Genomic DNA, 24271 nt, shown 5'->3' with positions numbered 1-24271 from the left:
GATAAACGTGAAACCCCAAGGAATTCATGTGGGATTCCCCAAAGGCCCTTTGATTCCATTGGGGACTGGGCCCCCCTTTTTTGGGGGGGGGAGTCTAATTCCTCTTCCTGGATGGGGAATTTCTGCTGCTATATTTCACCGTCATTGGTCTTCCCTTTTACTCATTTTTAGGCATGAGATACGACTATATACTATTTAAGTGTGCAAATAAGCAATGTAGCATTTCCTATTTGATAATTAAAGAATCATATGAAATAAAGCAGAAAATGGATGATCTTTTATTACGGTGCAAGACAGTTATACGATTGTCATATTGCAAGGTTACTTTACAGTTGCATCATATTATTCTCATGCGCTGAAGAACTACAGAATTGCTGAAGAAAGTTAGGCACAGTCACAGCGGTTTCTATGCACAATCATTCTATTAAAACCAGCATATTCAAGGCTATCGAACAAACAAGGTACGAATTTGACATTAAATGTAAATAGTAATAGAAAATCTACTAAAAATAAGAAATTATAGTATTTCTGATACCAGCCTAAGTAAAAACAATATGAATTATAGAAATGATGATAGCCTAATGATTATGATGGTTATAATAACGTCAAAAATCTTCTTTAGGTTTTCTATCAAAAGACGAGCATAACAGTAAAAAAAAAAAAAAAAATCTTTCTTTTTATATGGATAAATCCATCAGTAACCCTAGCAGCGTAATGCCAGAAAACTTACAAGAACTCTATTAATTTATATTAATAAGGGCAGGTAAATAAAAGGCAACATTTTAAAGTTAAAAAAAAAATAAACAAAAAAGTAAACAAAATAGGAAAACTTCACCAAAAGACAATATCCACTCTCTCCTCAAAACGATATCATCACACAATGAACCACTCCCACGGCCGCAATCAGAAGCGGCAGACCAACAATAACCGTAAAAAGTCCTTCAAGATCAACGAAAAGGAAAAAAAAATATATAATCGGATATTCGATAACAAGGAAGAGTCGACGGGACTAATCAAGTCACAAGATATCGAAAGTGAAAAAGGTAAAAGTCTCTTTTTCCTCGTGGGGGCAAACCCCCTAGCCCCTTCTCTCTCCCCTCCTCCCTAAATCTCTATGGTCCGCCTGTCTGACAAACAGATGCAGGCCAAGGACGAACGTCCCCCCGGGACATGGCGGTAAATAAGAAGCCGGGGGGGGGGGCGGTTGAGTTCCTCCTTCAACTGCACGGTCAGTGGACCTCGTAAGCTCTGCTGGGAAGTCTTTCCTCCTCCTCCTCCTCCACCTCTTCCTCTTCCTCCTTCTTCCTTCTCTTCTTCTTCTTCTTCTTCTTCTTCTTTTTTATTTTTTTTATTTATTATTTTTTTTGGCTGCGTACATTTCCTTCTTGTGCTGTTAAAGAACAGAATACAAAATTTATGCCAAAGGCCAAGAGCTGCGACCTATGAGCTCATTCAGCTCTGAAACGGAATTGACAGTAAAAAGGTCTGAAGTCTGAAAGGAGTAACAAGAGGAAAACCTCGCAGTCGCACCATGGATCAATTGTTAGGAGAGGGTGGAAAGTAAGACGGAAGAGAGAGAATATGAACGGAGGTACACTAAGAAGAATGAAAAGGGTTGTTGCAGCTAGGGGCCAAAGGGACGCTGCAAAGAATCTCAAGTTATGAGGTGCACTGACGGCACTTATCCCCCTGCAGGGTTGCGCTGTTATGAATGCTGAACACTGCGGGGTGAAGTAACTGGGATAAATTACAAGCGCTTGCACGAACACCCAATTACTGCGTAAAATCTAATCCTTCACTGTCGTGTTTCCTACTCGACTCGCTGGTCAATTTTTAATCTTGATATTTGCTGTTCTCGCTGTGCAGGTCTGCTGCACTGTGCGTAAATAAACTTTGAAATACATTGCCAACGCTTGCACGATTGGGCAATCCCGCAATGCCCCATCAATCGACAAGGTATCACTCGTTAGATTCGCTTGCCAATCTTGTGTTTAGCCAACGTTTTCTGCAATTTTGCGGTTCGTGCATGCGCATGATTTTGATAAAAGTTATTTCTTGTTTTAATCTTTAAATTATATTGCTTGGGTTAAGGGAGAGCGTTTAATCGGTGTCTTGGTCTTTGATGTTCATTATTTTAGGTAATTATATGCTGACATATATTTGAGAGGCCGCTGAATAATCATTTGAAATTTGGGTATTCAAAATATCTAAAACATTTATATTGATAATAATAGAATACTTCAACTTTTACGATGATAGTATTCGAATACTTTAAAATATTTCTCATATTATCCATTTAATAAAAAAAAATCTAGCACAAAATTCTAAAAAGAAAGATTTTAAAAAACGGAAACCACTTTATTCATTATTCTGCTGAGCTGAAGTAATGGAGTAGTTTCTTTTTTTTTTGTGGGAGAAGAAGAAGAAGAAGAAGAAGAAGAAGAAGAAGAAGAAGAAGAAGAAGAAGAAGAAGAAGAAGAAGAAGAAGAAATAGGGTGCTATAGTGAGACAGTCGACGCCTGGGAACTTTTGTTCCACCTTTATGGTCCCATTGTGTTAATAGTGGTCAAAGCCCGAAGAAAAAGAAGAAATAGAAAAATAACAAAAACGACTAATAACAATATAACTCCATACTGATAGTGAAATTGTAATTATCATCATCATCAAGGGAATAGTGAAAGCTCATGAAAATGACGATGATGACAATAGAGAAAGTGAAACCATCGGTAACAATGAAAGGACAATGATGATAACAGACATGAATGGACTGTGTCATGAAATTCAGTCTGTCAACAGACATGAATGTACTGATTCGTGAAATTCAGTCTGCCAAGCCAAGCCAAGCACTGGGGGCACTTTCGGCCATTCAGCGCTCAAGACAGTGGAGCGAGGAGTTAGAGTGGTTGGACAGCAAGGGAGAAGAGATCCAGAAAACAAAGGAAATAAAGTGGTTTTAATTACCACGCCCCCTCCAAATGTTGGTCCTTCCCTCCACGCACCCCCTTGCATCTATGAGTAAATTTCCCTCCTAGTTTTAAAGGAAAATGAAAAGAAAAAAAGAGAAATGAATTAGTGAGATACTTGACACTGCTTCTTAGCGACTTTTGTTAAGAGAATAACGAATATAATTAGAGAATTTTTAAATTTTTTCACTGGTCTAAAGGGTGGAACATGGAGAAAAAAAAGTAAGTATACCTTAGTTTTACCAGACCACTGAGCTGATTAACAGCTCTCCTAGGGCTGGCATTGCACCAAGAAATTAAGAGATGCTGAACAAGCAGACTGAAGGAAGGAAACAGGAATGGAGATTCCGTGTCTCCCTTTACTTCCTCTTACTTCTTCCTAATGAACACCATATTCTTTGGAAGCTGGAATTCCAATTCAATGGCCCCTTTGGTGGGCTTGTTCCATAAGAATATGGATCATCTTCTGGAAAATAATAATAATAATAATAATAATAATAATAATAATAATAATAATAATAATAATAATAGCTTATCAATAATAATAATAATATTAATAATAATAATGTAGTAAAAGGTTAAAAAGCGGACGCAGTTAGGGGACTTAGGGACGGTACATACCAGTTAGTAATATGTACAGTACGCCACGAGAGGCGCACTGACAACGGCACTACCTAATAATAATAATAATAATAATAATAATAATAATAATAATAATAATAATAATAATATAGTAAAAGGCTAAAAAAAATGGACTCAGCTATGGATTTAGGGACAGTACAAACACCGTTTAGTAGTGTCTACAGTACACCACGAGAGGCGCACTGACGGCACTACCACCCTACGGCATAGACAAGAAAGAAATTGGTACAGCAAAGAATAATCATTTCAGGGCAAAAGAGGAAGAAAACAAAACAAGCATATCGGCAATCTCAATCCACCAATAAGGAGTTGCCCCCACTGACCACTTTACTCTGAGGGAACCTTTGTTCAAAAGGCTCTAGAAAATTATTAGAAAACGAGTGGGGGGGGGGGGAAATCTTGCCTTGAAGAAAAATCGAATTAAATCGAGACGAAAAGCAGCACTCGCATTCTCTTCACAATGTCGTAAGACAGGAAAACCTTCGTGGTGGACAATAAAGAGTGGCCCTCGACTCTTCCTTAATTCTCTCCCTCCCCCCCATCTTTCTCTCTCTCTCTCTCTCCATTTCCTTAAATATTTTTGCCCTCAAGTTTTTGCTTAGTCTGGCCCGCCCCCGGGGCCACCGCCCCCCCCCCTCCTCTCTTTCATTTCTTCAAATGTTTAAAGTTTTTGCTTCATTCCTTCAACTTTTAATTTTTGCAAATGTTTCAAGTTTTTGCTTAGTTTCTCTCTCTCTCTCTCTCTCTCTCTCTCTCTCTCTCTCTCTCTCTCTCTCTCTCTCTCTCTCTCTCTCTCCATTTCTTAATATGTGTAAAGCTTTTGCTTCACTTCTTCAACTCTTCATTTCTGCAAATGTTTCAATTATTTTGCTTAGTTCTCTCTCTCTCTCTCTCTCTCTCTCTCTCTCTCTCTCTCTCTCTCTCTCTCTCTCTCTCTCTCTCTCTCTCTCCACCCAACTCTTCATTCCTTCAAATGCATTTGCCCTCGAGTTTTTCTCAGTTTCCTTGGCAAACGTTGCTCCTTCCTAGGTGAAGCTACACTTTTTCCTCACAATATAAGTTCTTCTTCGAAGCATCTACAAATAACTCCCAGCAGACGGATCAGTAGGTCTTTGAACTATAATTTCACTTTCATCTTGCCCACCTGCTATCTTTTTAATGATTCTTTTGTGTGTGTGTGTGTGTGTGTGTGTGTGTGTGTGTGTGTGTGTGTGTGTGTGTGTGTGTGTGTGTGTGTGAGAGAATTTGGCCACAATTGTTGTTATTCGTCATACTGCCATCAATTATCTAGACTTCCTCATACGCAGCTAAGACTGTCATCTACCTTTCCCTGCTGAGCTAAAACTTTTAAACAAAGCAGCTGATAAAAAGGATTAAATATATAGCAACGTACAGTATATAATTAACCTGCACAGGCATTAAATGGAAAACTGAAGCATATCTCAACATAAAGTAACACTCTTTAATTCCCACGGGTGTTAAGGGTGACGCAACGCGCTGCTTAGAAAAATGACCTCAAATATTAATGAAGAAGGGGGAATAACACAAGCCTGTTTAACATAAACCACAGTGCAATTAAAAAGCATAATGGGCAAGCGAACTGAAATAATAATACATCACGAATCGTGGGAGAGAGAATGGAGTAACACGTAGCTGTTTAAATTGGCTTAATGGCCCGTGAAATCTCCATGAATAAATGTCGCGGATGACCCAGCATAACATCGCCGTCGAAGAAGAAGAAGAAGAAGAAGAAGAAGAAGAAGAAGAAGAAGAAGAAGAAGAAGAAGAAGAAGAAATATGTCGAGGATGACCCAGAATAACAACGCCGTCGAGGAAGAAGAAGAAGAAGAAGAAGAAGAAGAAGAAGAAGAAGAAGAAGAAGAAGAAGAAGAAGAAGAAGAAGAAGAAAAATGTCGAGGATGACCCAGCATAACAACGCCGTCGAGGAAGAAGAAGAACAACAACAACAACAAGAACAAGAAGGAGAAGAAGAAGAGTAGAGAAGCTCTCTGAGGACGCTGCTCGTATTGTAAATATGTGTAGAAAAAAACTAGACCGGGGTTACTCAAATAGATAAAAAAAAAAGAGAAAATAAAAGGCAGTCGAAATATAAACTCATCAAAAGCTCTCTGGAAGGTAAACAAAAACTAGTCGGCCGCCAAAGGCTTTCCCATTCTTATGACACGGCTGCTGCTATAATCCTCCCACGTTCCGGAGCGGGTTGGGCTTTTCTCGCCCCCTGTGCGGCCGCGTTTATTTCGCTCGTCCACTGGCTAGTCCGGTACCCGCCCCTGAACGTCTCTCTCTCTCTCTCTCTCTCTCTCTCTCTCTCTCTCTCTCTCTCTCTCTCTCTCAAAAAAAAAAAAAAAAAGTGGAGGGAGAGGGGGGGGGGCCAAAATGAGAGCAAAAGTGATGGATGAAAGCCTCTCTTCCCTATTTGGCGGGGTGGGAAGGCAATTAACGTGGAAAATAGGAGATGAAAAAATTCCTAGAAGGCCGATGTTGTCACGGTGTATTAATTTAAAGGCTATATTCGCTCTTTTTTTTCAGAGTGGGATTGTTTTCGCAGCGCAAACTGGATTTTGAGAAACGATGTAAAAAATATTTCGTGAAGGGCGTGGGCATTGAAAATACTCCTAAAATATAAGAAATATATGTAAGAATAATTATTATGCTAAGGTAGTCAAACTGCAACTACAGCAGCGGGGCAGACACGCACTGTCGAATAAGAACTTAATTTGCTTACACAGAACTGGATGCATAATGCAGTATTTTGTATAAGAACATCAGTAACTTATAAACCCCTTAATTCGACGGAGGAAAGCTGATCTTTGGCAGTAAGGCTATACGTTTCATCAGTTCATTTTTCTTGTACATCAAACACTCACTCATGTACTCATCCATACATTCATTATTTGTACGTACGGAGGAAGAATATGGGAGTGGAATGGAATGTAGAGTTCAGGCCAAAGGCCAAGCACTGGGACCTATGAGGCCATTCAGCGCTGGAAAGGAAATTGAGAGCAGGTAAGTTTTAAAGGTGTAACAGGAGGAAAATCTCGCAGTTGCGCTTTGAAGTAATTGTTAGGAGAGGGTGGATGGCAAGATGGAAGAAAGATAATATGAAAGGAGGTAGTGTAAAAGGAATGAAAGGGGTTGCAACTCGGGGCCCAAGGGACGCAGCAAAGAACCTTTAGCAATTTACAGTGCGCCCCGTGAGATGCACAGACAGCTTTACCCCCCCTACGGGAGACAGTGTATGGGGATATGACAGAAACTAAAATGTCACGAACCTTCTTGTAGTTGTTATTGATTTTTTCAAGTATAAACATTCGCTCCTTTTCCCTACCGACAATAAAATCAACTTACTAAAATTGCTACCAACGGAGCAAAGCTGACTGAAATCATATCTAGATGTAACAGAGAGAGAGAGAGAGAGAGAGAGAGAGAGAGAGAGAGAGAGAGAGAGAGAGAGAGAGAGAGAGAGAGAGAGAATTTTTAAGTTTGGCATTCAATCATTCACAGTTCGGATGGACTAATGGAAAAACAAGGTCAACATCATATAATCCAAGTATTTAAGAGTCAAAAGTGTCGAAATTTTAGAGAGAGAGAGAGAGAGAGAGAGAGAGAGAGAGAGAGAGAGAGAGAGAGAGAGAGAGAGAGAGAGAAAATTTTCAAGTTTGGCATTCAATGATTCACCGTTCGGCTGGACTAATGGACAAACGAGGTCAACACCATATAATCCCAGTATATAGAGTTAGAAGTCTGCTAATTTTTGAGAGAGAGAGAGAGAGAGAGAGAGAGAGAGAGAGAGAGAGAGAGAGGCAGGGTTTGGGGTGCGGAAGGAGTTCGGGACTCATAAAAATTTCACCAACATCAAATGAATTGCTTAACCACTTTCAATAAAACTAAAACAGTTACGAAGGAGGTGCTACAATTCTGGACCTAATCGACCCAGATTTAAATAAAGCTGCTACGGACAAGTCAGTAAGATCTAAACGGCATATCAAAACATGGCTCTGCAAAAACTCCAGTTACAGAAGAAACATTTTCTTGAATCTAGAGAGAAATACTCCCGATGAATGTTCAAAAGTTTCAGTTCTGTTAAAGACATGATTGGATCACAAATATGAAAAGAATAAATAACCGGGACAATATCAGGAAAAACAGGGTGTAGACTTTCAAAATCAGACGACAATGAATAGCAGGACCGAATGGAGCCCTAAGTTTCTTCATGGCCGGGATCTCCTGACTTATCCTTATAAAGAATTGGTAAATATCAATCAGTAAATATTGGATATGCATATTTCTCTCTCTCTCTCTCTCTCTCTCTCTCTCTCTTCTCTCTCTCTCTCTCTCTGTGGCGTCGTAGATCAAAGGCAGTGCATTCAGATCACTAACTGAATGCCCAGTATTCGATCCCCCGAATAGGCCCAGGACGGACGATATTAGCAAATTCCCTAAAATCCAGTTTAAATCTGTAGACCTAATGAGTGAATTTTGTGCCTAGTTGTTAGTCGACTAGTGTAAAAACCGGGCAGGATAGGCCGTGGGGTGTGTGTTTGAGAGAGAGAGAGAGAGAGAGAGAGAGAGAGAGAGAAAACGGACGTGTGTTCAATATTCCACCATCAAGTGACGCCACTAACAAAGTATTCATAAAACTCTATGTTTGTGATATAAAAACAAATCAACAAACCGGATAAGTACTTAAACGAACAAGGCAGCACAAACAACATTTTTGTGTGGAGTAATCAAGACCCATATGTTTCCAAAACACAAACGATTAAGCAAATGATGAAGATTTAAGAAGCCGCTGCAGATGACTCGGGATATAAGGACAAAAAAAAAGGTGGGGGGAGATGAATTAGCAAAATATAAACCAGGAACTAACTTGTGAAGGTTAAGGATGATGTTGGTGATGATGCTGCAAAAAAACATACACACACAAACACACACATACACAGAAGTGACCACATAAACAGCTGCTAAATGTGGCAGCTCCGGAGACGAGGACAAAAGAATGATTATACAAGAATCCTCTTTGGAATGATAATTAAAAAAAAACCTTGCAATGGAATCTGTCCAAATATCAAACCAGGAACTAACTAGATAAAGGATGATGCTACTGCTGCAGCTGATGTGATGATGACGCTGAAGATGACTATAAAAAAAAATTAGGAAAAAAAAAAACTCCCAACCTCTACTCGAAAGTTGATATCCTTGAGGATGATCTACATTTCTCCACCGGGAGGAGATTTTGATATCACCTGAGGGGGGAGGGAGGGAGGGAGGGACGGAGCGTTTACCTGGCCAAAAGGACTTGATTGCCCGGAGAGATTGCATTCAATTTTTTTTTTCATCAATATTCATCCACCCGATCCCTTTCAAGTCGTTCAGCTTCGATGGATGTTTTCTGATAAGGGACTGGATGCCGTGTGAGGGTGGTCTGAGTGAATGATGGGTTTCTTTTATTCTCAGTTCTTTATTTTTTTCTAAGTGATCTAGATAGCCCTGAAATCCTCCCCGCTACCATCTTCAAATTCGTTACGCATGAGCCACGCGACAATTTGCATTTATTTGTGTCTTTGATGGGATGATATACGCTTTTCTGTCTTTTCGTTGTATGTGGGGCAAGATATCCCGTAAGGCATCTGAGGTATGTGTGTGTATATGTATATATATATATATATATATATATATATATATATATATATATATATATATATATATATATATATATACATATATATATTTATATACTGTACATATATATATTATATATATATATATATATATATATATATATATATTTATTTTATATATATAGTATATATATATATATATATATATATATATATATATTTATATTATATATATAAATATATATATATATATATATATATATATATATATTACTTTATCGCATACACAATAGTTCTGTGCATTTTAGTAGAATTACTAACAGGACCACATTCAAACTGGATGGTATCTAATGGAATTAAATACTCCATTAGATACCATCCAGTCTGAATGATGTCCTTTTTATATATATATATATATATATATATATATATATATATATATATATATATATATATATATATATGTATGTACGTACGTGTATGTATACATATATATATAGTTCCTCATTGGACGGGTTTCTATCGTTCTCAGCTAGCACTCTGCTGGGTCCACGTTCGATTCTCCGACCGGCCAATGAAGAACTAGAGAAATTCATTTCTGGTGATAGAAATTCATTTCTCGTTATAATGTGGTTCGGATTCCACAGTAAGCTGTAGGTCCCCTTGCTAGGCAACCAATTTGTACTTAGCCACGTAAAATAAGTCTAATCCTTTGGGCCAGCCCTAGGAGGGCTGTTAATCAGCTCAGTGGTCTGGTTAAACTAAGGTATACTTAACTTATACATATATAAATAGGCTATAGGGTTTATTTTAGCTTCTGCTTTAAAGATTAGGTTATACTGAGGTTCACCTACTTCAACAAACTTACTAGAGTCTGAAAAAACATGTTCCACTTTTTGGATATAGTCACGACGGTTAAGAATAACAACTCCCTTGCCCTTATCTGACCTACAAACTATAATATCATTGTTCCTAGAAATTTCCTGTGTCATAAAATCTCCCTGTATGAAGAATGAAAACCAGTTAGTGGCTGTCAAAGACGAAAATACTTTGTGTGATATACTCTGAACAGCCTGCTGGGCTGCCTTTAAATTAGTATGACCGGGAAGATTACGGATGCAATGAAAAAGACGTTCAAAGGGTAGAAAAAACTGGTAGAAATTAGGTTTGAAATTTGGGAGGCAGAAGTCAAGACGAAAGAAAGCAAGAATTCTTCCTTTTTTGAAAGCACGTAGTCAGTCAGAGTAGTTAAAAACAACATCTTCAGGAGAAAGGAATCTTGGCTGATTAATACCTTATTTTAAATGCTTACGTTTGTGAACCTCTGTTATACTTGAAGAAAATATCCTAATGTTCTTATTTAAAATAGACTTAACGTATAAACCATCAAGTAGGGATAAAGCATTGTACAATAAACGTGAGGAGAGGACACTTAGATTTAAAATTAATTTCCACATCTAAATGAGACTGAGTGGCGGATTTATAAAAATCTGATTTATAAAGCGAAGACCTATAAAGTTTGAATTTAACGAAATTTGGTACAATGTTACTCATTTTACAATATAACAGAAATTCATGATCAAACTGGGCCTTTTACTTTTAGCTTAACGAATGTTATATTATAAAACTAGATTTCTTATAATTATTAGCTTATTTCAGCATACTTTTAATATTATAAAAATTAATTGTTTAAAGTCCTGAAGATGGAAAGGATTCCCGAAACGTTGGTGTAAATAAAAAGAAAAAATTATTTCCGGTCTTCTCGCAGCCCTGTTCATTATTAAACTTAAGCTCACCAGGAACGAAACTCTTACAAGTTATATTCGACGCAAATATGATGGCTCCACTTTGCAACTTTATCAGCGTCTTGAGTCCAACAAAAAATGGAAGAAAGCCCAGCTTGATCATGAATTTCTTTTATATTGTACCGAATTTCATTAAATCCAAACTTTATAGGTCTTCGCTGAATAATTCAGATTTTTATAAATCCGCCACTCAGTCTCTTTTCGATGTGGAAATTAATTTTAAATATAAGTGTCCTCCTCCCCACGTTTATTGTACAATACTTTATCCCTACTTGATGGTTTTTACGTTAAGTCTATTTTAAATAGGAACATTAGGATATTTTCTTCAAGTATAACAGAGGTTCACAAACGTAAGCTTTTCAAATTAGGTATTAACCAGCCAAGATTCCTTTCTCCTACAGATGTTGCTTTTAACTAATCTGACTACGTGCTTTCACAAAAGGAAGAATTCTTGCTTTCTTTGGGTCTTGACTTCTGCCTCCCAAATTTCAAACTTAATTTCTACCAGTTTTTTTCTACCCTTTGAACGTCTTTTTCACTGCACCTGTAATCTTCCTGCACATACTAATTTGAAGACAACACAGCATGCTATTCAGAGTATATCACACAAAGTATTTCCGTCTTTGACAGCCACTAACAGGTTTCCATTCTTCAAACAGGAGATTTTATGATACTCGGGAAACTTTCTCAGAACAATGATATTATAGTTTGTAGGCTAGATAAGGGCAAGGGAGTTATTATTAATCGTTGTGACTATATCCAAAAAATAGAACATGTTTTATCAGATTAGTAAGTTTATTGAAGTAGGTGAAAATCAGTATAACCTAATCTTTAAAGCAGAGGATAAAATAAACAGTACGTCAAAGCAATTAAAAATGTATATTATATGTATATATATATATATATATATATATATATATATATATATATATATATATATATACTGTATATATATATACCTACATATATATATATATACATACATATATATGAATATCTTTTATGTAATATAAATATTATGAATATAAAGGCCCATAAAACACTATTTAAATATATCTTATATATTATATATATATATATATATATATATATATATATATATATATATATATATATATATATATATATATATATATATATATAAACATACACATGCACATTCGGTTCGGTACTCGCAAGAACATTCACTTGGTTTTTTCACTCCTTTAGTTTGCAAAGATTGCAGTCGCTTTAAAACCGAACATGAAATGATGAAAAAATAAAAAAATACTCCGAAGAAAAATCACGTGCAGGAATGAATAACTAGAAGTAGAAAATAGATTACCAATTGCACAGAGGAGGAGAGGGAAGTGGTCGAGAAGAGTATGTTGAAAACGTAATGATCAAGTGAATATTGAAGTCTTTAGAGTGACATTTCAGACCTGTCATTTACCAAGCTTTCAAATTGGTATCTGATTTGGAGATTGTATCATGCAAAAGAGAGAGAGAGAGAGAGAGAGAGAGAGAGAGAGAATGTACGTGATATATATATATATATATATATATATATATATATATATATATATATATATATATATATATATATATATATATATATAATGTATATATATTTCAGACTGGTAAGAGGTTCCCTGTTACTTGAAAGCTGTGGTAAACTGAACAGAAAGATGTCAGCTGACAACCTAATCACTTGTAGGTAGTGAATTAACACAACTGGAATACTTTCAATCTATTTTATATAATATTAGCTAACCTTTGAATGGAAATGCGTGAAAATGGAGGCAGGTATCGTAAAAGATACCAAAGCTAGTTGCATTTCTAAATTTACGAAGCAACAGCCTCTTTCCATTTAAGCTCGTTTTACCTAGAAATTAATAACTTGGGTTTTACGGGATCTCAAAATTTGTGGAGGAATCAACCAGGCAAAGCTGAAAATTTTCTGCTCATAAAAAAATTTGCTACCTTATTTTCAGATTTTAATAGGTTTAAACAACCACTACGATGAAAAAATATATATATTTGATCTTAAACCAACTGCCTATTTAAATTACTCTGCTCGATTCGTGCGTTACTGAATATGAGAACTGATATCGAATAACAATCATAACAGCAATTTTAAAACGTAGTTAGGATGAAAGCCTCTTAAAATTTTCTAAGTCAGACTAACTCCATATCGATAAGCAGCAATAAATTTTATCAGTTCAATAAAATCAGATTTTCATTACGTATAACTATATATCCCCTCGGTCAAAGATGGACTTGCAACCTCTATGTAAGGAACAGCTAATTCATCATTCAAATTTTTGCTCAACATGCGTCTTCCTAATATAAAAAAAAGAATTATTCATTTTTAGTTTACCCTTGAATCGCCCCCAGTAAAGCTTATTTGGAATTTGCATTCCAAGCCACCCGAATTTCTTTAAAATTCGGAATTAGCTAAACCAATTTACTGGCCCAGAAAGTAAGTTAATCAATTTTAATGACCCATAAATTAGAGAGTGAAAAAAGAATTCCGTGATGTGTTACACTCCCCATTTTTGTGTGTGAAATTACTTATTACCTTGAATCGGCCGCAGAGTCGCTCAGTGGTCAAGCGAAAAAGTCATTAAACCTTGTTTGAAATTCACATTGTTTAAACATCCTCTACACTTCTTCTTTTTTTTGCAGGAATAGTACTGTTCCAATTTTCTCAAAACTTCTGCTGGTTTTTTGCGGAGGTATCTATAATAATAATAATAATAATAATAATAATAATAATAATAATAATAATAATAATAATAATAATAATAATAATAATAATATATTATTATTATTATTATTAGTAAAGGCACAACAATGACAATCATAAATTTAAAACATTTGGTTAGTTGTTTGATTACTAAGAGAGAGAGAGAGAGAGACTTAATGAAGTACTTTTCAACATAACTATGCATAGAATAATATTCGATTATTTAACTGCATAACGAGAGAGAGAGAGAGAGAGAGAGAGAGAGAGAGAGAGAGAGAGAGAGAGAGAGAGAGATTTAATCAAGTAACAACACAGAACATCATTTGATAATTTAACTAGTTAACTATGGGGAGAGAGAGAGAGAGAGAGAGAGAGAGAGAGAGATTTAATCTTAGTAATACACATATAAATACACACAGAACAGCATTTGGATGAGAGAGAGAGAGAGAGAGAGAGAGAGAGAGAGAGAGAGATATGGTAAAGAAACACGCATCTCTCATTCTCTTTATGCGTCACCGAGTCTAGGCCACATTATTAGTGGCTGCCGCAGGCTGACCCTTCCGTGGGAACGAGATTCTCACACCTAAACATTTCATGTGTGTATGTGTGAATAAATACTCTCTCATCTGCGCGGCGACCTCTGTTACTGCGACGCCAGTTGGAAATAAACAGGTCCATCACTCAATCGACCTGACAGTCTGAGTCGAGTTCTAAGGAGGAATTGTCGTAACTAGAACACAGAATCAGTCTAATAAATACAGTAATCAGTTTCCTAGAATCTTGCGTCTTGATGATGAGAATCCGAATCTAGAATCAGACGTGAACGGAAGTACAAAGAATCCGAGAATCGCAAGAATCTACAAGGATCCTTCAGAATCAGATCACACATATTATTCCATACATGGAAATAACCAAACTGGTCTCACTGTTCAGTTCCCATAAATCTGCTACGGGTCTGCGTGTTAGAGAGAGAGAGAGAGAGAGAGAGAGAGAGAGAGAGAGAGAGAGAGAGAGAGAGAGAATTTCCTCGGCCTTGTACACTTACGCACGCCTGAGTAGGTAGTACTGTACACAGCGTACACTTCTTCTAGGACTGTCAAGACATGACACTAAGCAACCGTTTGATTTTACTTCTGATCACCTTAACACAGAGATGAGGAAAGGAAACTTCCATTACTAAATTGGCGAATAAATCTGGTTAACAGAACGTTCAGCAAAACTTGATAAGAAAGCTTCTATAAACTGCCATTCATAAAACTCTCTGCTACTGAACATTACTGAAAGGAATATTAACGAAATTCCCAAAGACAAAGACAAGGGAATACTTTATATTAACAACATACTGATAAATTGTAAGTATTTCTAATGACACAGATATTGCAGGATATTGGGCAATCATGATTATGGACATGTAGCCGTAGGAAGTAAGTAAACGCGATATTCAATTCTGTGGACCGTTTCCCACACTTAAGAGATCATGGCAACGGTAATTTCTCAAGGAAAAAACAACACAATAAAAATGGAAAAAAAAAGCAAACGTAAGAATTGAGATTAGCCACATTTATCGCCCTCCGTTCATAAAGCTGTTGGTCTGAATCAAATGGACATTTAAACATGATTACAGATATGAGAGTTATTTGGAAGTTTGTCATGAAAACATTAGAAATGTTAACGAGAAAACCAGTCCAGATTTTTCTAAAGTAATCCAGTTTACACGTCCACACACGCACACACTCAAACACTGACAGACACACACACACACACACTGACAAATACACAAACACCAAACCCTGGCACAGGTACAAGCAAAAGCACTTGGGAAACGCAAACGCAGCCGCCTGTCGCTGGAATTCAGGTGATAAAAGAAATAAAAGTAATGGCCCCAGCGCTGTTCCTTCCAAGTAAAACAAATGACTGTCCATTACGGAGTATGCAACCTTAACCATGAAGTGCCAGTCGGGACCACAGCCCTAACCTCAGCGAAGTTTCTAATGGAGAAGAAGAAGGTCCGTGGACAGTCTTCGACTCGGGAGAGAGAGAGAGAGAGAGAGAGAGAGAGAGAGAGAGAGAGAGAGAGAGAGAGAGAGAGAGAGAGAGAGAGAGAGGTTGTGAGCGGCAAGGGTATTGGTAAATATCAATAATGATAACGGGTGGGATACAGATAATTATCTGCCAAATATTGCTGAAAATTATTCCAAGTGCTTTCCTTATCCTGCTAAGCCCATGTTTATATTAAAATATCATCATTCTTCTGTAATATCATCAACCTCTCTAATATTCTTACGATTCTTTCCGTCAAAAGATTATATCATTAAAAATAGAGACTTAGATATCCTACTAAGCCCCGTCTAAATTCCAAAAACAATAATTATTATGAAAAATACCATCAACCTCTCTTTCATTCTTACTGACTGTCCGTTAAAAAATGGCATTATAAAAAATAAAGCTTTCGATATCCTACCAATTTCTCACCCATAACCAAAATGAATCAGACATCTATGAACTATCAACATCAACCTCTCTTCTACTCTTTCGACTTTATTTTTTGGGAGAAAGCCATTCGCCAGATTCAGCAATCTGAAACAACTTTCTGAAGGTTCAGAAAGGAAGCAAACGCCTTAGATTAAACTGGCATAATATATTACTGGTTCGCCTGGCAATAATTCCGCGTCCAATGGGATACCTTCAGCTCTTCCAACGGACCTCGACTAAGTGGCACTCAGCCGCCCTATCTCTTTTATTCATACACAGATGGCGCTGAACGTGGAATGACGGTAAACACCAACTGCTACACCGATGACAAGGGTTTAATCCCCGTTGGGGGTAATGTCGTCAGTGCACCTCGATGCACTGTAGGCGCAGCGTCCCTTCTGCCCCTAGCTGCAACCCATTTCATTCCTTTCACTGTACCTCCATTCATATTATATTTCTTCCATCTTGCTATCCACCCTCTCCTAACGATTATTTCATAGTGCAACTGCGAGGTTTTCCTCCTGTTACACCTTCTAGACCTACCTACTCTCAATTTCCTTTCCAGCGCTGAATGACCTCAAAGGTTCCATTGCTTGGCCTTTGGCCTAAACTCTGTATTCCATTCCATTTCATACAAGGGTGTAATCTACCAATTACCTCCTAACTGATGCCTGCCGTGTGTATGAAGACGAATTAAGTGATTGATTGATTTGGGGTTATTTGGCTTCGTGAAGTACGAAGACGAATTTGATATAATTAACAACGAAGCCGAGACACAGTGCATGTTACAAGTTCCTTGATCGTTTAGAAACGGTAAACAGCAGCAAGTATCATTCGAGAATGTGTTGAACTAATCAGCGAAATACGGATCTGCTGATGACATAACTGTAGTGGATCTCAACAGAAGTGAAGATCGTAGGTTTGCAAAATCATCCGGAAATGCAATGGTACATATACATATATACACACACACATATATATATATATATATATTTATATATATATATATATATATATATATATATATATATATATATATATATATATATACACATACTCGTATATAATATGTATAAATATATTATATATATGCGCATACATAAATATGTTAACTTTATCACTTACGCAATTGCTCTGTGCGTTAGTACAGTTGCTAATTACAAGCTTTCCAGGACCAACAGTCCTCAATGTCAAGTATCCGTAGAATCTGTTAATCCTGGAAAGCTTGTAATTTTTGTTTAATAAATAAGTCCGCTAGATACCATCCAGTTTCAATGAGGTCCTGTTAGTAATATATGTATACATCCAAGCATGTAAAAGCCTAATTAAACGAGAATGATGACACAGTATTAAATCGTATGGCACTGAATTTATACTCACCACAGAACAATTAATATAAAACCGTGATACTAATTTCCACTGACCGCTTGAAATTTAAGTACTGTCACTAAGCGTGACAAGAGTAGCATTACTAATAAGCAGAAATTCCGTTGCGCTGCTTTATCAAAAGATTTAATGGCCGGATTTAAGAGGTCTACTGCAGTCAAATACCGTAATAGCAAAAGTTAATTTCCTGTAGAAGGCTCGGTCTATCCATGAATACGCACTTACTTGGATGTAGCGGTTTCATTCAATGGAGATCATGAATTCAAGAATCAACTGTGTAGTTCACGCTTTTGCTTTCTAAAAACCGCTTCTACTTTCGACTATTTCTCTTCTTTTACATAATGCATACATACATACATACATATATATATATATATATATATATATATATATATATATATATATATATATATATATACTTATATATACATATATATATATATATATATATATATATATATATATATATATATATAGAGAGAGAGAGAGAGAGAGAGAGAGAGAGAGAGAGAGAGAGAGAGAGAGAGAGAGAACGTTCTATACTATGCAAAACAGAAAAATTAGATATGAAAAAATAATCGTCCACTTGCAGATTATATATTCGTCCAAATGAAAATTTGGAATCACCTTTCATGGAATACTCTGGTGCTGTATGTTAAGGAAATATCCACTGATAAAAAAAAAATCCTGTTGACAGCGACTTTAGATTAATTACGCAGTTATTTGTAAGCGTTTCAGCTGGAAAGTCACCGCTGATAAACGCAAGTAAAAAATGCGCCGTAGTTACCTCGGCGCAATCGAGTTTTCTGTACAGCGTACAATCAAAGCCACCGGAAATCTATCTTTCGGCGATCTTGGTATAAGGCTGTATGAGCCGCGGCCCATGAAACTCTCAGCCGGCCGTTGTGGCCTGTCCTATATCATTGCCAGAAGCACGATTATGGCTAATTTTAACCTTAAATAAAATAAGAACTAATAAGGCTAGAGAGCTGCAATTTGGTATTTTTGATGATTGGAGGGTGCATGATCAGCATACCAATTTGCAGCCCTTTAGCCTCAGTAGCTTTTAAGATCTGAGGGCGGACAGAAAAAAGTGCGGACGGTCAGACAAAGCCGGCACAATAGTTTTCTTTACAGAAAACTAAAATTAAAATTCTATGCGTAAAGAAAAATATTACTGTAGGTTCTCATTAAAACACACACACACACACACACACACACACACACATATATATATATATATATATATATATATATATATATATATATATATATATATATATATATATTTATTTGTAACTTCATCGGTTTTGAAATCTGAAAAGACTTTATCAGAAGCGTTATGATCGACAACTTTATCTTTCACCATAAACTAATTTGAAATTCTTTAATGACTTTTAGATCAAATTCAGAAACTGTTATCACTACCAAACAGATAAAAATCGTGACTTTGTTTTATGAAGCTTAAAATTCAATGCTTATATATATATATATATATATATATATATATATATATATATATATATATATATATATATATATATATATATATATATATATATATATATATAGGTTACGAATAAGAGGAACCATCATAATTTTCAGCTAATATCAAGGGAAAGAGAGAAAGAGAGAATGCGATTAAAATTATATGCTATCATAAAATTTAGCTAATATCGACTAGAGAGAGAGAGAGAGAGAGAGAGAGAGAGAGGAATCAACTATTTTTTCCTAACGCAAGTATGTAGGCACCATTCTCTTGATTGTTGACTAGTGACCAGATTAAGATATTGAAAGGATTTTCCTTTATCAAATCATATTCAGGTCTACAAATACACTTTGTTTTCCCAAGATGGATTGTATACGACCTTTTCTAATATCTATGAGACATTCCAAGAACTGACTTGCTTTAGCTTTTAAAATATTTAGACCGTATCGTAAATAACATCCTTGTCATGACTAATGACCACCTCCCGTAATATAACTCGTGAGATTATTAAACAGCGCCTGTATCTTTCTGATCAAATTCCCCATTTTACCTTGGAACACTGGCTCCAAGTCCCCAGGGGATTTCATCTGAGGCAACTCGTCATTTTCTACGCATGAGGAGTTTTCTCGATCGAGAGGTTTCTTTTCACTGGAAGATCCGGTGGATTTCAAGGAGGTGGAATCGACTTCCTTTGATGACGTAATTTTGAGATTGGGTTGAATGCTTGGTCCATTTTTTATTACAGCACGGGCTTGACAATAGCATATCACTTTCTCTTTCTCTCCAGTCGATGTTAACTAAAAATTTATTATTGTATGTATATAGTCTTACCCGTAGTCTCTCTCTCTCTCTATCCATATCAGCTAAAACATATGATAGTATGAAATGTTAACACAGTCTCTCTCTCGATATTAAATAAAACGTATCATACAGTATGAAAGATTAATGCACTCTCTCTCTCTCTCTCGTCGACATTAGCTAAAATTTATTATATGTTATAATCTTAATCTCAGTCTCTCTCTCCTCCATATCAGCTAAAACCTATGCTAGTATGATATCTTAACGCAGTCTCTCTCTCTCTTTCTCCATATCAGCTAAAATGTATGACAGTATGAAATGTTAACGCAGTCTGTCTCTCTATCTCTCTCTCCTCCATGTCAGCTAAAACCAATGCTAGTATGAAATCTTAGGGTAGCCTCTCTCTCTCTCTCTTTCTCTCTCTCTATATAAACTAAAACGTATGATAGTATGAAATGTTAACGCAGTCTCTCTCTCTCTCTGTCTCTCTCTGTACGTACATATATTTAGATATATGCAAATGCACATGCATGACGGAACTCATGCGAAGATTTGTACACACACGGACAGTTAAGAATGTGTTATTGGATTTTCTTTTTATACGTTTTTACGCAAATTAATGTACCCATAATATCCGAATGACTTAATAAAAACATGAATTTACAGATGCATTTCCTTACTGATTTCAAAGTCATATTTCCGGCTCATTTTGGAATAATTATTGTTGACATGCAACTGCCATGGATCCCAGCTATACTAAAACAATCATCATAAGACTGGTCTCTAGGAAGATTTACATTTTTCTGTATTTATGTCACACGCTTGAGTAAGGTCTATGTCAATGTTGTTCGCTTTAATATTTTGTCTTTTTTTAATTTTGGAAGTAATCCGTATGTGGTGAATGAAAAACTCATACAGAAAGGAAAGTGGACATACCTAAGTTTGCATTTTTTCAGTCTGGAAAACAGACTTGGAAAATAACAAATATACTTCGATTATAGTATTATATTTCAGTTCTCAGTAAAATATGGTTTGAGAATGTTCAAACCTCATTATAAATGCCAATCAAATAAATATTTCTTCATGTATATATATATATATATATATATATATATATATATATATATATATATATATATATATACATATACATATACATATAACATATTGTTCATTTTCACTGTCACCTGAAAAACCAAACTTCAAAATCACAGGATATCACAGTCAAGAATCAGTGAAATTCAGGATTCAAGATCTCTGAAAGGCTGAAATAGTATATCATTCATTGTCGTTGTTGTCACGAGGAACAAAACTTTCCCAAAATCGGAGAATTTCAACCGCAGCTGACAATTAGAAATATTTCCGGTCTGACAAAGGAATGATAATCGTCCCCTTGTCATTGTAGAGCGTGCGTTACTTCCTATTTCCTTCCACGCGCGTAATTGCAGGGGTAACAATTAGGCGAGAAATGACACAAATGACCGCCGAGCACCTTGGGTCAGTGGGGTGTGGCTGCTGAAACTGACCATGAGTGGCCCGCATATATATACACACGAGATCCACCGGTTCGTCAGCATTCCCGAAAAGCTTCAACAGCAACATGAGCGCTAAGGTTAGGAAAGGAGAGTCCGGGAGGGTGGTCGACACTTCTCACTCCTCACTTCTCACCTTTTCTGTGCTATCTGCAGTGTGATTTATAAATTAGAATAATTGAGATAATATTGAAAGGGTCGTGATATTTGAAGGATCTATTCTTCTCACTTTTCACTTCTCATTTCTCACTATTTCTATGTTCTCTGGTGTGGTTTGTGGAACAGAAGAGATAACATTCAAAGGCTTGTGATACTTAGAGGATCTATTCTTTTCATCTTTCACTTCTCATTTCTCACTATTTCTGTATTCTCTAGTGTCATTTGTGGAACAGAAGAGAATATTTAAAGGGTCGTGACTTAAAGGACCTATTCTTCTCACTCCTCACCATTTCTATGTTCTCTATAGTGTGATTTGTGGAATAGAAGAAATAACCTACAAATACCCGCCATACTTACAGGATCTATTTTTATTCTTATAGGTAATTTTTCTGTGTTTCGTGACCGTGGCTCTTGCCCGTCCCGATGCCCCGCCTCCTCCAGGGTACGGGTATCCTGCCCCTGAGCACCCTCTGTCCTACGCCCCGCCGACGCCGGTCTACGATGCGCCCGAACCTGTCTACGATGCTCCTGAACCTTCCTACCATGCTCCTGAACCCTCCTATCATGCTCCTGCTCCAAGTTACCATGTCCCTGCCCCTAGTTACCACGCTCCTGCCCCATCCTACCATGCTCCATCCTACGAAGAGAAGCATGAGGTGAGAAGAACTGACTTTTCAGTTTTTTATGTCTGTAAAATTATTATTATTATTATTATTATTATTATTATTATTATTATTATTATTATTATTATTATTATTATTATTATTCAGAAGATGAACCCTGACTTTTCAGTTTTATTTTATGTTTGTGAATTATTTATTATTATTATTATTATTATTATTATTATTATTATTATTATTATTATTATTATTATTATTATTATTATCATCATCATTCAGAGGATGAACCCAATTCATGTGGTACAAGCCCACCGAATGAGGCCACTGACTCGAAATTCAAGCTTCCAAAGAATATGGTGTTCAATAGGAAGAAGTAAGAGGAGGTAAAGGGAAACACAGAAACAAGAAATCTCGCTTATTAAAAGAGAAAAAACGAATCTTGGAAAATGTCAAAATCTTTAGGCTTATCTCAACATAATTTTCGACTGACTAGGAATGCCCAACCAAACGCATTACTGGATGGGCTCGATGTATCTTAGATATAGATATCTTTAAAAATTTTCATAATTATTCATAAGAATAGGTCTAACATAAATAGCCTTTTATCTAGAAATTACCAAGAACTCTCCCTAAAATTTACAGTTTGCGGTAGGAACTATTGGACGGGCTTGTGAAATATTATTATTGGAAATGTAACAGATATCTATAAACACTTGGCGACCTGTTCACAAAGATATATTCTAATAAAATTATTCTTAATTCTAAAAATAACCAGGAACTCTTTCTTAAATTTAGAAATTTAAGGTAATAACTGCTGGACGGGTTTATTGTATCAAAAAATATTAAAGATATCTACAAAAATTTGCTTACCTGTTCACAAAGATATATTCTAATGAAAGTATTCTTAGACCTACAAATAACCAAGAAATCTCGCTAAATTTTACAGTTTACTGTAGGAACTGCTCCATGGGCTTGTTGTATCATAAAAATATTAAAGATATCTATAAAAACTTGCTTACCTGTTCACAAAAATATATTCTAATGTAAGCAAGTATACCCAGACCTAAAAGTGACCAGGAAATCTCGCAAAAGTAATATAGGATTTAATTACATGGTCTACTTCTCCGACAGAAGGGAATGCCTTTCGATTTCGAATACGTCGTCAAGGACGACTACAAGGGCCTCGACTTCGGCCACAACTCCAACTCCGACGGGAAGGTCGTGACCGGCAAGTACTACGTCCTCCTCCCCGACGGTCGCACTCAGATCGTCACTTACACCGCCGACCACTACAACGGATACCAGGCTGAGGTCACTTACGAGGGCGAAGCCCATTACCCCGAACCCAAGCCCTACGCACCTGCTCCAGCCTACGGTCATCCTGCCCCAGCTTATGGGACACCAGCTCCATCCTACGGTCATCCGGAGCCCGCTTATGGGACACCAGCCCCCGCATATGGAGCCCCAGAATACTAGGCCTCTCGAATTAAATTATGTCTAATTATTTTATTTATTTTCATAAGTAAATGTCGATTTTGGAAAACCTTGTTTTATCAGTTCTTCCTTACGCGTTTTCCCTCAAGAGTGTGGTTTACAAAAGCGTCAACTTTCAGATCTTCTGCAATTAATCTGGAATGAGATTGCTAAATCAAAGACCTATTACATACTGGGTACGACCAACTGCGGTTGACTAATTACCAAGTACACAAATAATCCTTAGGTCAGCAGAGGCCTATAGAGATTTAACTAAACGTGAGCAAAGTGTTCAGCCTCATCTATGGGTTAAACCTTTGTCATTGTTGATGAGAGAACTATCAGCCATTTTTAAACCTAGATGTGGTCACCACAGCCGTCTAATTACCAGGTACATAATTCATTAGCGAAGTCAATAAAGGCACCGTCGAATTCTATCGTCCACACCCGCCTGCTCTCGCCCAGGGATCGAGCTGGAATCTATCGTTTGGTAAGCAAGAATGTTATCAGTCATACTCTCTACAGAAGGGAAAAAGCTTATGGTCGGATATGTTTACATATA

The 24271-nt window shown here is 36.6% G+C and overlaps 3 protein-coding genes across 3 annotated transcripts in view; 2 read left to right on the top strand and 1 right to left on the bottom strand.

Annotated features, from left to right (window-relative positions):
* LOC136842825 (kinetochore protein Spc25-like) overlaps positions 1–24271 on the bottom strand; it is a 517729-nt gene that overhangs the window by 391044 nt on the left and 102414 nt on the right. The gene's annotated exons all lie outside the window — the stretch shown is intronic.
* Positions 881–5425, top strand: LOC136842371 (bromodomain-containing protein 2-like). The gene is made up of 4 exons (XM_067109627.1): positions 881–1043; positions 2420–2545; positions 2826–3015; positions 5320–5425. Exons 1-4 carry the CDS (start codon positions 881–883, stop codon positions 5423–5425), a joined length of 585 nt encoding a protein of 194 aa, XP_066965728.1.
* On the top strand, positions 21504–23722 carry LOC136842830 (cuticle protein 7-like). Its single transcript, XM_067110701.1, has 3 exons — positions 21504–21537; positions 21997–22272; positions 23368–23722. The coding sequence occupies exons 1-3, from the start codon at positions 21526–21528 to the stop codon at positions 23710–23712; spliced, it is 633 nt and encodes a 210-aa protein (XP_066966802.1). The 5' UTR covers positions 21504–21525; the 3' UTR covers positions 23713–23722.

This window comes from Macrobrachium rosenbergii, chromosome 10, assembly GCF_040412425.1.
Source record: "Macrobrachium rosenbergii isolate ZJJX-2024 chromosome 10, ASM4041242v1, whole genome shotgun sequence".
In the NCBI taxonomy this organism is placed as follows: domain Eukaryota; kingdom Metazoa; phylum Arthropoda; class Malacostraca; order Decapoda; family Palaemonidae; genus Macrobrachium; species Macrobrachium rosenbergii.
Note: the sequence above shows the minus strand (reverse complement) of the source record. Positions and strands in the feature narration are given on the sequence as shown.

Excerpts from the sequence above, each read along its gene's own strand:
- LOC136842371 (XM_067109627.1), top strand. The coding sequence starts at position 881 with ATGAACCACTCCCACGGCCGCAATCAGAAGCGGCAGACCAACAATAAC. Across the intron at positions 1,044-2,419 it reads AGATATCGAAAGTGAAAAAG|AAGAAGAAGAAGAAGAAGAA; the intron begins GTAAAAGTCTCT and ends TTGTGGGAGAAG. Across the intron at positions 3,016-5,319 it reads GCACCCCCTTGCATCTATGA|CATAACATCGCCGTCGAAGA; the intron begins GTAAATTTCCCT and ends CGGATGACCCAG.
- LOC136842830 (XM_067110701.1), top strand. Across the intron at positions 22,273-23,367 it reads CCTACGAAGAGAAGCATGAG|AAGGGAATGCCTTTCGATTT; the intron begins GTGAGAAGAACT and ends CTTCTCCGACAG.